The sequence below is a fragment of the Panthera leo genome, chromosome B4 (genome assembly GCF_018350215.1).
Source record: "Panthera leo isolate Ple1 chromosome B4, P.leo_Ple1_pat1.1, whole genome shotgun sequence".
Classification (NCBI taxonomy): Eukaryota; Metazoa; Chordata; class Mammalia; order Carnivora; family Felidae; genus Panthera; species Panthera leo.
In genome coordinates, this window is record NC_056685.1 from 79182431 (window position 1) to 79196139 (window position 13709).

The 13709-nt window shown below is 51.2% G+C and overlaps 1 protein-coding gene across 2 annotated transcripts; it reads left to right on the plus strand.

Moving 5' to 3' along the window:
- The first annotated feature begins 9127 nt into the window (after positions 1–9127).
- MFSD5 (major facilitator superfamily domain containing 5) lies at positions 9128–11482 on the plus strand. Of its 2 annotated transcripts, none has more exons than XM_042946665.1 (2): positions 9128–9289; positions 9895–11482. In XM_042946665.1, the coding sequence occupies exon 2, from the start codon at positions 9913–9915 to the stop codon at positions 11263–11265; it is 1353 nt and encodes a 450-aa protein (XP_042802599.1). In that variant the 5' UTR covers positions 9128–9289; positions 9895–9912; the 3' UTR covers positions 11266–11482. The 2 variants fall into 2 exon arrangements, with proteins under 2 accessions (XP_042802599.1, XP_042802600.1); XM_042946666.1 differs by lacking the exon at positions 9128–9289 and adding an exon at positions 9434–9512 and having other exon boundaries at positions 9895–11270.
- The last annotated feature ends 2227 nt before the right edge of the window (positions 11483–13709 follow it).

A 13709-nucleotide genomic window follows, 5' to 3' on the forward strand; every position in this document is an offset into this window, starting at 1 on the left:
CTGAGCTGTCAGCACAGGGCCCAACTCAGGGCTTGAACACACGAACATGAGATCATGACCTGAGCTGAAGTCAAACGCTTACCCGACTGAGCCACCCAGGTGCCCCTCAGCTTATGTCTTGATCTCAGCTCAGGGCTTGATCTTGGTCATGAGTTCAAAGCCCCATATTAGGCTCCATGTGGGGCATGGAGCCTACTTAAAAAATACAAAAAACGGGCACCTGAGTGGCTCAGTCGGTTGAGTGTCTGACTTTGGCTCAGGTTATGATCTCACGGTCTGTGAGTTTGAGCCCTCAGCTTTGTCAGGCTCTGTGCTGGCATCCTGGAGCCTGGAGCCTGCTGTGAATTCTGTGTCTCCCTTGGGACGCCTGGGTGGCTCAGCTGGTTGAGCGTCTGACTTCTGCTCAGGTCGTGATCTCATGGTCCGTGAGTTCGAGCCCCACGTCGGGCTCTGTGCTGACAGCTCAGAGCCTGGAGCCTGCCTCGGATTCTGTGTCTCCCTCTCTCTGCCCTTCCCTGCTCATGCTCTGTCTCTCTCTCTGTCAAAAATAAGTAAACATTAAAAAAAAATTTTTTTTAAAGAAATAATGGATTCTGTATCTCCCTCTCTCTGCCTCTCTCCCACTCACACGCTCTCTCTCTCTCTAAAGAATAAAATAAAAACATTAAAAAAAAAACAAAAACCTAACAGTCAAAGTGTATGTACAGGCAATTTCAATTTATCAAATAATGCCTGACTGTTTTCCAAAGTGCAGTTTTCCAATTATGCAGGAAGAAGAACATTCTAAACAGGGGCAGGCGTAGGACCAAGAAGAACTGTACACTCTGTTGCCTAAAACCCTCAGCGTTTTTCCCTTTTACTGGAACAAGATCCAAGCCCCTGCTGTGAGTGCCAGGGCCTTGCATGTTGAGGCCCCTGCCCTGCTCTCTACCGGTGCCATTATGACTCTGCCCCTCACCCCCAGTCCCATGGTCATGTGTGACTGCCTAACCCCACCTCTGCCCCAGTGTTCTTCCACTAGACATCTCCACAGCTCTTTCCCTCATTTCCTTCAGGTCTTTGCTAAAATATCCCTTCTCAGTGACACTTTCTCTGACCACCCAGTTTTAGATGGCAACCTCCCACATTCCTTACCCCCTCCTCAGCTTTGCTTGTCTCCACAGCCTGGCCACCTGGGTTCCATTCAGTCTCAGGCAGCTCTCCCCTGGTCTGCTAGGACTTGACACTTTATCTCCCCCCAAGCCTTAAGTGCCAGCATATCTGACTGTTGGGGGCTGGCTACCTGGCCCTGCTGATGGACTGGCCTCTCGGAGCCACTTTTGATCCGGGCAGCCTGGGTTTCTCACAGTCGTTCTCATGCTCTGAAAAAAAGCTCATGTATTTTGTTTATTTACCTGTTTGGTTTTGGTCCCCACCCTGCCCGAGCCCTCACTTTTATGGGAGCTCTATAAAAGAGGCAACCTCGCTGCCTTATTCACTACCCGATATATGATAAGTCCTCAAACAATAACTGTCCAGGCTGGTTGTCAATCTCCCAGAGACATCTGAGCACCCCTACACCCACACCTGGGAATTGCCCTGTGTGGAAATCCCCAGAACACAGGCATCCTCCCTCCACTGCCAGCTCCCGCCAACTTCCCTGGTTCGGTGTCAGACAGCTTCTGCTGGGGGCTGCTGCTGCTGCTGCTGCTGCTTCCCTAAATCCCCTCTGGAGACTGTCTGGGAGCTCTGGCTGCAGCTTTTCTGGCCATCAGGGCACAAGGGTGATGGGCAGGGGTCCTTAAACAGGCAGGGGTCAGGTGCCTGGAGCTCGAGAAAAACATTTTGATGGAATAAAGTGGAAGACTTCAGAGATGAGAGGACCTCACCAGGTGGAGAAAAGAAAAGGGCACGCTGAGCAGAGCAGAAGGAACAGTGGGAACAAAGGACTGGAGGCATGAGAGCGCATGTCGTATTTGAAGAACACGTTCTGGTCTGGTGCAGCTGGAGGGTTTTAGGTGGAAGGGAGCGTGGCAGGAGAGCATCCCTGGGCTGGCCTGGAGGGGGAGGGCTGGCTGGGGAGGTCTGAGCTCCCAGCAGGATCAGCAAAGGCTCAGCAGTGTCTTAGGTTTAATCCTGCCCCCACCCCTGCCTCTGTCAGTCTGCCCCTCCTACTTCACCCCTGCCCTTCCCTTCACCCAACCCCCAGCCTGGCCGCTCCTGAAGCTGAATGGACTTCTCCCTCGGCCTACGCTTGGGGCCTCGGAACAAGAAGGCCACCCACCAACAGCCCCCTACACCCTCCGGGCACGCCGCACCAGCTGCCGCCCCTTGTCTGTCCTGTCCCCCCTCCGCCTGTTTTTGCCCCTGCCCTAGCTGTCCTCCTCCCACCTGCTCCTGCACTGCCTATCCTTCTCATGCAGCTACCTGCCCCTCCTGCCCCAGTCTTCTTGGCCCACCCTGTACCTGCTCCTGCCCCCCCTGCCCTGCCTGTCCTCCCCTGACTTGTCCCCACAGCTCCTGTGTCTTGTGCGCTGGTCCGCACGTGACCTGCTGCCACCCCTCACCTTGCCCAATTTACCCTTGCTCCAGAGGCCGAGCTGCCTGTCCCAGCTCCTGCCTGGGCTGCAGTGACAGCTGTGGCTGTGGCCCAGGGGCTCCTCCAGGCTCCACTGGCCGCTGCAACCGCTGCTTCCGGGGACAACGCACCTCTCAGAGGCACTGTCTCATAGTCTAGCTGGACTGCTGCCCCGCTGAGAGGTTGTCAGTCTGGTCTCCCGGAGCACTTCTGCCAGCTGCTTCCTCTGGGGGGAGGCAGAAGCTCTGGAGTGAGGAGAGGCATCAGCTAAACCCCTCACCCAGACAGGTAGAGGCAGAAGACTGCTCAGAGCCCCCGCGCATCCCCCATAGTCCCTGAGAGCAGGGCATCTGCTTTGATGTTATTTTCTGGGCCTGCTCCCGCTGTTTCCAGAACCTCCTCTTCTGCAACTTCTGAAATGGAAAGCATGCTTCTCAGAGCCTCCCTCAAGGTCTCGGAAGGTGAGGAAGTTGGCCATTTTCTTCCTGTAGTCAGCCTCTGCTGGACATCCTTCTTGGCTCATCTTCTCTGCAGTTCTCATGGATAAGGTACATTCCTCCTCTAGAGGCAGTAGGGGGCCCTTTGTCCAGGGGTTGCCTCTTGCCACTTGGGCCTCCACCCGTATCCCTTACTGACTCAAAAGTCTGTGGACCCCTTACCTCTCATCTTGAGTTAGGCAAAGAAGGTCAGTGGCTCTTAGACCAGAGGAGAAGGCTGAACAGAGGGTTCTTGGCTCTTCCCTCCCCTTGGATATCATGACATCCTTCATGGTTCTTTGCTTCTAGGAACCTGGCGTTCTCTGCCTGGATGTCTTGTCTTTCAAATCTCAGAGTGCTCGCGCAGTGTCATGACCTCAATCTTCCAGCAATAATCCCCTCTGTTACATCCATGCTCATCTGGCATGGGGATAAGGGAAGCTGGGAAGTCTGGTCTCAGTGATCCCATCCATACAGCTAAGTCAAAATACCCTGTCCCTGTGGATAGGACCTGAGTTTGGAGAAGCCACCAAGAGGAAGCTGGAAGTAAGAGCTCCAGGTATCTGCTCAGGACTGGACCCTAAGCTAAAAGCCCCTAAGCATCCCTCCACACTCAAGTCCTCTGACATCAGTCTGTTTCAATGTTCTCTTTCTCGGCCTCCTTCTCTGGGACTCTTTTGAGCTTTCCTTTCTATCTGTTTATCTTTCTGTGTACCCTTCCTTCTGTCTTTTTACATCACTCTCTCCATTTCTATTTCCTTCTTTCTGTCATTGGGAGGTCCTACCTTCACTTAACTTTGCCTCCACATCAGCCTTCCTCATTTTCTATCCTTCTATTTCTCCCTCCTTCTATTTCCCCATCTAATGTAAAGTCTATTTAACATATATGTCTTTTTCTTTCCCCCTTCCCTGTCTCAGTTTGTGTCTTCACCTCTATTTTCTTCCTTGGTCTTTCGATCCACCTTCTCTTTCTCTTTTTCTAAGCAAGCTCTACGCCCAACATGGGGCTCGAACTCAGGACCCGGAGATCAAGAGTCGCACGCTCCACTGACAGAGCCAGCCAAGCTCCCCTCTCTCTGCTTTTCTATCCTGTTCTGCTTCTGGTGCATTTCATTCTCAGTCTCTTCCATTTCTATTTCCCTTTCTGTGCTTGCCTCCCTTCCAATCTTCTGGGTCTAGCTGTGTATTCATTTCCTATCTCTTTCTGCCTCCCCCAAATCTGGCTTTCTCTCTCTCTCCCTGGGTCCTGCAGGTGCCTCTACACCATGCCTGTGTCATGCCCATCTCATTACTGCACAAGGTCCAGGACACTGAGTCCTCTGATGTCTGTCTGTCTCACACACACCCCATGCCCTGGAGTGAGCAGAGCTGGACACAGCTACCAGAATTGTCCTTCCTTTCCCCACCATCTAGGCCATCCATCTCAACTCAGCTCCAAGCCCAAACTTTTTAAAAATGATGCTTCTTCCAATTTCTTATTCTGAAAATTGGCAATTAAAAAGAAAAAGAATTGGGGTGCTTGGCTGGCTCAGTTGGTGGAGTGTGTGACTCTTGATCTTGGGGTTGTAGGCTCAAGCCCCACGTTGGGTATACAGATTATGTAAAAATAAAATCTTTGGGAAAAAAAACCAATTAGGTATTTATGCTGTCTGTGCTGTATAAACTATATTTCAGGGTAGCCAAATAGCTCTTAAGAAGAATTCCAGCTAATGTGGAAGGAATACGGAATTAGAAAAATCATTGTGCAGCCCTTGATCAAATAATTGATCAAAGCAAGAATCATGAATGGATTAAACCAAAGATGATGGTTGATGGTGAACTTTACAATGGAGGAATCAAGCCGTGACCACCTCACCCCACTGAGGAATCTTACCATCACTAAAAAGGATATAACCCCTCTACTGTGTACCTCCTGGGGTGATGCAATCTGAAGCACTCAGCGCCACCCATGAAAGACTCTTGCCAAACAAAGGAACAAACACACATCACAAAACTGAACATGATTCTAATCAAACCTCTAGAACCAACCTCCATTTAACAGGAAATATCAGGGATGGAGGAACAATTTAAATGACACAACGAGGAAGTAAGAAGACACATCCAGAGAGTGGGAACTTTTCAAGGAAATGTGGCTCAATTTCTTCAACTAGTCAATGGCTAGGGGGGAAAATTGAGAGGGGACATAAAAGAACTACTATTATATGGGGCATGTGGACTTTTTTGGTTCCTGATTGGACAACCCAATTGTAAAAAGACAGTTTCAGACAGTTGGAGCCTTTTACTTACGGACTGGAGAATGCCAAGGAGTCAGTATTGATTTTGTTAGACATAAAATGGCTTCGGGGTTTTGTAAGAAAAGGGCCTTATTTCCTAGGGGTGCATATTGAAGTATGGAGTGAAGTGACATACTTACTTTTAAATATTTGGGCAGATAAAAAAGGACGGAATTAAAGGAATAGAAGCAACGAAGTGACAGAATTATATTATTGAGTGAACTATGTAGGGGTTCATAGAACTCTGCTCTCTACCTGTGTGTATGTTTAAACATTTTCATAATAAAAGTTTTAAATGTTGCTCCTCTGGTAAGCACAGTTCCTCAATATTCCCAGACCACCCTCCCACCTTCCCTGAAAACTAGGACTTCCCCTGTGCCTCCCCAATACACAGACCTCAGCCCTCCCTGCAGTCTGCTAGAAGCATCTTCTAGAGATATGTTGTATTCACAGGCTGCCTTTTATCCCCTCCAGTCTTCTGCTGGCACATTTTCCATGTTTAGGAACTTTCCCAGCTGTTTTTCACAGTTCTGAGGGGACAGAGAAGCCTTAAGACTAAACATATTTTGGGGGCGGTTGGTTGGCTCAGTTGGGTAAGCATCTGATTCTTGGCTTTACCTCAGGTCATGATCTCATGGTTTGTGAGTTTGAGCCCCACATCAGGCTCTGTGTTGACAGCACAGAACCTGCTTGGGATTCTCTCTCCCTCTCTCTCTGCCCCTCCCTTGCTTGCTTGCTTTCTCTCTCTCTCAAAAATAAATTTAAAAACTTTAAACCATTTTTTAATGTTTATTATTTTTGAGAGAGAGGGAGAGAAAGAGAGAGAGCCTAGGAAGGGCAGAGAGACAGGGAGACACAGAATCCAAAGCAGGCTCCAGGCTCCAAGCTGTCGGCACAGAGCCCAATGCGGGGCTTGAACCCACAAACCATGAGATCATGACCTGAGCCAAAGTTGGACACTCAACTGAGCCACCCAGGCGCCCCAAATTTTAAAAATTTTAAAAGTTAAAAAAAAAAGACTACCCATATTTTGGGGGTGTCTGCCTGGGTGGCTAAGTCAGTTAAGCATCAGACTCTTGATTTTGGCTCAGATCATGATCTCACGGTTCGTGGGTTCAAGTCCCACATTGGGATCCCTGCTTGGGATTCTCTCTCTCCCTCTCTCTCTGCCCCTTCCCCCACCCTCAAAAATAAATAAATAAACTTAAAAAAAAAAAAAAGAGTAAACATACTTTGGGGCCCCTGGGTGGCTCAGTCAGTTGAGCGACCAACTTCAGTCCAGGTCATGATCTCACGGTCCATAGGTTCCAACCCCACATCAGGCTCTGTGCTGACAGCTCAGAGCCTGGAGCCTGCTTCAGATTCTGTGTCTCATTCTCTTTCTGCCCCTCCCCTCCTCACTCTCTCTCTCTCTCTCTGTCTCTTTCAAAAATCAATAAAAAACATTTAAAAAAGACTAAACATATTTTTAATATGTCCCACAATAAACAAAAATAATCCAAAATAATGTAATCTTGCTGTAAGTCTCTTTCTGCCAGGTGCTTCTGAGCAAAATGCGATTCAACAATGGGGGAAAACTGGCCTCCCTCCTGGAAAACAGAAGGCCAGGAATTCAAGGCCATCCTGTCCCATTCCTGCCTTCATTCAGGATGACCTCCACCCCCAAAAGAAATGGGTGACATGAGTCCAAGGAGCTTCAGTCCGGGAATGGGATGGAGAGCATTTGGGTTGCCTTTGCCCTCACTCACTGAATGACCTTGGAGAAATCATGGTTTTTGAGGCTTTGTGTTTCTAGATGAATGCATGGGAACCACTTCCCCTGGGAAGCCCATGGGGGAAGCCCTGGGTTCCCTGTGGGAACCACCCTCTGTAGGAGGGTGCCAGTTAGGAATAAAGGCACTTTGGAACTTGTAGATATAAATCTTTGCTGTTTACCTTATCGTAAGAAAGTATTTCTCAAGATATGATCCCAGACTCTCCCACCCTCTACCCTCCAAACTTTAGTATAAAGGAAACCAACACTTGCCAATCACCTGTGCAAGTGAGTGAACTCATTTAATCTTCTCAGAAACTATGAGTGTGGAATTGGAAAGATCTGGGTCCCAGTTCTAACCCTACCTCTTATCACATGACTCTGGGCACATTATTTAACCTTGCCAACTCTCAAGGATAATAATAGTACCTACCTCATGGGTTGTTTGTGACAGTTAAATAATTCATCTGCAGCAGACAGCCCAGGAATTCTTAAAACAGAGCTTAGGTACATGATAACTGTTTGATGACTGTTACCAGCTAATATGGGCCAATACTTTTTAGAGTAACTTATCTGGATTAACTTATTCAGTCATCAAATATTTACTGAATCCTTTGTACTTACCAATAACTGTTTCTTAACTTTCTTAATTTTTTTAATGTTTATTTATTTTTGAGAAAGAGACAGCGTGCAGGAGAGGGAGGGGCAGGGAGAGAGATAGAGATACAGAATCCGAAGCAGGCTCCAGGCTCTGAGCTGTCAGCACAGAGCCCGACCTGGGGCTCAAACCGACAAACCGTGAGATCATGACGTGAGCCGAAGTCGGACGCTTAACCAGCTGAGCCACTCAGGAGCCCCACTTTATTTCTTTTTTATAGTAATCTCTACACCCAACTTGGGGCTCAAACTCACGACCACATGTTCTTCCAGATGAGCCAGCCAGGCACCTCCCCAATAACTGTTTTAACTACTGAGAATACAAGTGAACAAATAGATAAAAATTTGTAAGGAGAAGAGACAGTAAATCAGTAAAACACATAGTGTGCCAGATGGTGTGAAGTATGGGGAAAATGCAGCAAAGGTGAATAGAGGCTGGAAGGATTGCTGTGGTGGATGTGGTGGTGTTGCTATTTTAAGCAGGATGGCTCAGGAAGGCCTGATAAGGTGACATGTGAACAGAGAACTGGAGAGGCCGAGGGAGGGAACCATGTGGGTATTTGGGAGAAGAACCAGAACCTTGCAGGCCACAGTGTGCAAAGGCCTGGGAGGTAGCCAGTATAGACGGAGTAGAAAGACTCTAAAGGGAGAATTGTAGATGAAATCAGAGAAGTAGCAGAGGAACAGAGGATAGAAGGTTTTGTAGGTCATTATAAAGATTCTGACTTTTACAGTTAATGAGATGGGAAGCCACTGGAAATAACAGTAGGACAGGAGACGGGTTAAATAATCTTTCCAATGTAACACAGCTTAGGTAAGTGGCAGAAGGTGGGCGTTCAGCACCAAGGCTGAACTTGAGCCTTTTCAATTTGTGCACTGCTCTCCTGTGACTGCAGACAAAGGAATTGGGACACTGAGAAGTAATGTGGCTTGCCCGAGGCCACGCAGTGGTAAGTGACAGGGGTGCTATTTGAGCCTTAGCCCGGCTGCAAGCCCGAGTCCAAAGTCCTTTACACCACACTGCCTCCCTCAGGTGTCTGGGCCATACTGACGTCGGGCCTGGCGGTCGCTACTGTGAGAAAGAGGGAAACCGAGGAGCCGGCTCGGCTCGGGGTAGCGACATTTCTTAGGAAGCGCCAGCCCGCGAGTCTGCGGGACTGCGGGCATTCTCCATGTTGCGGAGGGAGAGAAAAAATGGATCCTTATTTCAGGGCGGCCCCACAGTCACCCGGGAGTCGAAGAAGCGGGTGTCACGGGAAAACAGCGAAGGGGGCAGGAGCGACAGTAGCAACTACTACTGCCTCTGCTCTTTACTGCGGGCGTCGAGAGTTGGGCTCCTAGCAGAGGTTGGGGGGGGGCAGAAGGCGGAGCAGGGGCGGAGCTTGAGCGCCGCGCCCCGTCACGTGAGGGGGCTATCATGGCGGCGGCCAGAGGCCTACCCGGCTCCCGGAAGCAGGCTGAGAGGCGGGCAAGCTGCTGGAACCCGAACCGGAGCCGGAGGTAGAGCGGGCAGGGCGTCCGGGCGGCCTGGAGCCGGACGTGTCCGGGGCGTCCCCGTAGACCGGGGCAGCAGGTGAGACGGGGTCTGGGCGAGGCGCGAGTGGGTGTGGCGGCGACGGGGCGCTGGGCGGGGGCTAGGGGGCGCAGGGGGTTGCCTAAGACCTGGAGGAGGGGGAACCCGAGATGCACGCGCGTGACCCTGAAGCAAATCGGGAGGCCTGCGCGGGCGGGAGGGATGCCCTGGACAGATGGAAAGACTTTGAGGGCTAAAACGAGCTCTCCAGAGGGAATGGGAGGTAATAGAAGTATGCAGAAGCTGTCGTGGAAGAAGAGGGCAGCATCCCTTTAACTCGTGGGGCCGGAATTATTGTATTGAAGGGACTCCCTCTTTGCTATGCCAGGCAAGGGTGGGGCGAGTGCTCAGTCTTCTCCCCTCTCCTCTTACCCCTCCTTGCCCCACCGTGTCCTAGGAGACGGCTCTGGCGGGCCACTCCTCCCACCCACCCAACTGGTCCCTCCGGTCTGAGCTCTAGAGGAGTGGAGTTGAGGGGTGGGGAAATGCAGTTGGCAGGGGGGGGGTTGGGTGGAACTGCCTTCTGCTTAGACACCCAGCCCCTTGACAGTGCTACCTGGGCAATGGATGTGACTCTAACCCCACCCCCACCCCTCCTTCTCTAGGTCGTCCGGGGGCCCGCCATGCTGGTGACTGCCTACCTTGCCTTTGTGGTCCTCCTGGCCTCCTGCCTAGGATTGGAATTGTCAAGATGCCAGGCTAAGCCCCCTGGAAGGGCCTGCAGCAACCCCTCCTTCCTTCGGTTTCAACTGGACTTCTATCAGGTCTACTTCCTGGCCCTGGCAGCTGACTGGCTCCAGGCCCCCTACCTCTATAAACTGTATCAGCATTACCACTTCCTGGAGGGTCAGATTGCCATCCTCTATGTCTGTGGCCTTGCCTCCACAGTCCTTTTTGGACTGGTGGCCTCCTCCCTTGTGGATTGGCTGGGTCGCAAGAAGTCTTGTGTCCTCTTCTCCCTCACTTACTCTCTATGCTGCTTAACCAAACTCTCTTGGGACTACTTTGTGCTGCTGATGGGCCGAGCACTTGGTGGGCTGTCCACCGCCCTGCTCTTCTCTGCCTTTGAGGCTTGGTACATCCATGAACACGTGGAGCGCCATGACTTCCCTGCTGAGTGGATCCCAGCTACCTTTGCCCGAGCTGCCTTCTGGAACCATGTGCTGGCTGTAGTGGCAGGCGTGGCAGCTGAGGCTGTGGCCTGCTGGATGGGGCTGGGGCCTGTAGCGCCCTTCGTGGCTGCCATCCCTCTTTTGGCTCTGGCTGGGGCCTTGGCCCTTCATAACTGGGGAGAGAACTATGATCGGCAGCGTGCCTTTTCAAGGACTTGTGCCGGAGGCCTACGCTGTCTCCTGTCAGACCGCCGCGTGCTACTGCTAGGCACCATACAAGCCCTGTTTGAGAGTGTCATCTTCATCTTTGTCTTCCTCTGGACACCTGTGCTGGACCCACATGGGGCCCCGCTGGGCATCGTCTTCTCCAGTTTCATGGCAGCCAGCCTGCTTGGCTCTTCCCTGTACCGCATCGCTACCTCCAAGAGGTACCACCTTCAGCCCATGCACCTACTCTCCCTTGCAGTCCTCATCGTCGTCTTCTCCCTTTTCATGTTGACTTTCTCCACCAGCCCAGGCCAGGAGAATCCAGTGGAGTCCTTCATAGCCTTCCTACTTATCGAATTGGCCTGCGGGCTATACTTTCCCAGCATGAGCTTCCTGCGGAGAAAGGTGATCCCTGAGACAGAGCAAGCTGGCGTACTCAACTGGTTCCGGGTGCCCTTGCACTTACTGGCCTGCCTGGGGCTCCTAGTCCTCCATGACAGCGATCACAAAACGGGCACTCGGAACATGTTCAGCATCTGCTCTGCCGTCATGGTGATGGCCCTGCTAGCGGTGGTGGGGCTCTTCACCGTGGTAAGGCACAATGCTGAGCTGCGAGTGCCCTCGCCCACCGGAGAGCCCTATGCCCCTGAGCTCTAGCCCTGCTCCAGGACGAGGAGGCTGGGAAGGACTCTTGAATCCCACCTCTCTAGAATTGTACAGATCTCTCTGTGACTGACTTCGCAGCTGTCTGGGCCCTCAGCCTGTCCCGGGGCCCCTCCTGCCAGTGCTTTGAGCTGGAGAGCACGTGGGGGTGATGGCTTGGAAGGAAGATGCCAGAAGTTGCCTCTGTGTTACTCCCTTTCCATTTAAAAATAAACACTCTTAATTGATCATTGATTAGATTCACTTACCCTCACCTGTACCCACGTCAGTAGTTTCTGGTGAGTAGGCAGCTGGAGAGTTTGAGGATAGAGATGGGGTTGCCAGCAGACGGTATTTGTATTTCTAGCCTCTCTAAGACTGTCTCCAGTTTAAACTGAGAGCCGTAGCATTGCCTCATAGCAGAAATGGGTGGGAAATGCTTGAGGCCTCTAGATCTAGATCGTGTTGCCCTGGAGACAGGTACCCTTTCTAGTTGCCCAGCAAGACCCTTGCTCCACATCCAGGGTGAGACCGTGTCTGGAGGATGTGGGGTGAGTGCCCACATCACTGAACAAAGATTCCAGAGGTTTGAGTTGCTTCTATGACCACCCCCTTGGGACAATCTGGGACCTTCCTGCAGAAACAACTTGGAGCTCAGCCTGTGTACGCTACCTGGCAGAATGCACCATTTGTCCAGAACCACTGGGGCTCACCAGGTCCTCTGTCCTGTATCCTTGCATGCAACCTAAGTGAAGGGCATGCCAAGGGGAGAGAACAGTGAATGGCTGAGGGACTGGGACATCTTGTCTGTACCTGACTCTTCCCCACCCAGCCTGAGTGAGGGTGAGGAAGCCATCAGGGCAGGAAACAGTACCAGTGGGAACACCAGTTTGGTGGGCCCCTCCCTGCCTCACCTGATGGTATCTGCCTTTCCTCCTCCCACCAAAACCCAGGCTTCTCAGAGGAAGCAGAGCCAGCTTTTAAAAAGGTGGGGATGAAGGGAGGGTAGGCTCAAGGTTATGTCCTGGAATGTGCTTGAGCCGGGCATGGGGGACCCACCCGTTTTGGAAAGGGATTGATAATATGTCCCTGGGTCCCAGACTGTGTTCCAGACAGGAAGATGCAAGATGGACCAAGACCTGCAAGTTCCGACCTGTGCAGAGAGATAACATCAGCTGGTGCTGTAGGAATTCGGCATAGATGGGCTTCTGCAGGGTGAGGCTGAGGGGGGAGGAATGGGTGGTGGTCTCAGGTCCCTGTTCGGTAAAGAAGAAGAAGAAAAAACAAGTTCCCTCACCCAGACTGCAGGGAACAGAGGTTAGGTACAGAAAAACATATCTTTTCCGTCCCCTATCTTGAAGCAAAGACAGAATCTCTTGCAAAACTCCACTTCCTCTTTCTGCCCTGTTGAGCTGGGCCTACATATATTTGATAGGTATTTGTAGACTTTCCGTCCCTCTCCACCGTAGTATGGTCTCCTTGAGGACAGGCACAAGTTGTGGCTTACTTGCCTTCGTGTCCTCCATATATACACACCAGTGGGTGCTTTGCCCGTGGCTGTGCTTAGTATGTATCTGGAGAGGAAACAGGCTAGCCCAACCTGGCTTTTTAAGAGCTGCCCATTTGGGAAGTCTACGAGACTAGAATCCAGAGCCTAGTCAATGATTGGTTGTTTTGGATAGTAATTTTTTTTACTGATGGAAGCACGAGGAGGTCTCACATTCCTAAGTGATCAGGAAATAAGGAGGAAGAGGAGACCTACTAATGAGGTTCCTAGTTTTGTCCCCGTTGAGCTTTCTCCAAAGGTGCTGGTAAAAAACATTTTTTACGCACGAGGGAAGTCCACTTGAAGAGCACGTAGCACGTGAATGGCAAAACCAAAGCCAAACTGCTTCTTGCTGCCTGCCCAGTGCCTCCTCTATGCCATGGACTGCCTGTGTCCCCTGCCTTTCCCCCTCTAGCCTGGCTCCCTCATCCCAAGCCCTGTCTTGGGAGACGGGCAAGCGACCGGGAGTGTTTAGCCTTGGCCATCCGGTCCACTTTTTGGTATCTGCCCATCTAAGTCAAAGGAGGGATGGATTCACCAGGTGCGCACTGCCTGCAAAACACTGCTTTTGATGCTCTGCTGAGGGGCAGCGTAGGGAACTGGTTAAGAGGATGGTGCCAGAGCCTGACTGCCTGGGTTCAAATGTGTGCCTTAGTTTTCTCATCTGTAAAATAGGGATGATAGAGTCATTCCTACCCCCATAGGGCTCTTTTGAGGATTAAAAACATTATTGTATATAAGGGCTTGGAACGGCACTTGGCCCACAGTGTAAGCACTACAGTGGTGTTTGCTTTTATGTTTTATTTTAAAACTCTTCCAATCCAGCTGAGCTGAACCAGATTTGGGTGTGAGAATGAATGGATAGGGCTGTAATGGGGGTATAGAACTTTCCAACGCATCCCAGTGGCTGGGT

Coding starts and splice junctions, on each gene's coding strand:
- MFSD5 (XM_042946665.1), top strand. CDS start 9,913: ATGCTGGTGACTGCCTACCTTGCCTTTGTGGTCCTCCTGGCCTCCTGC.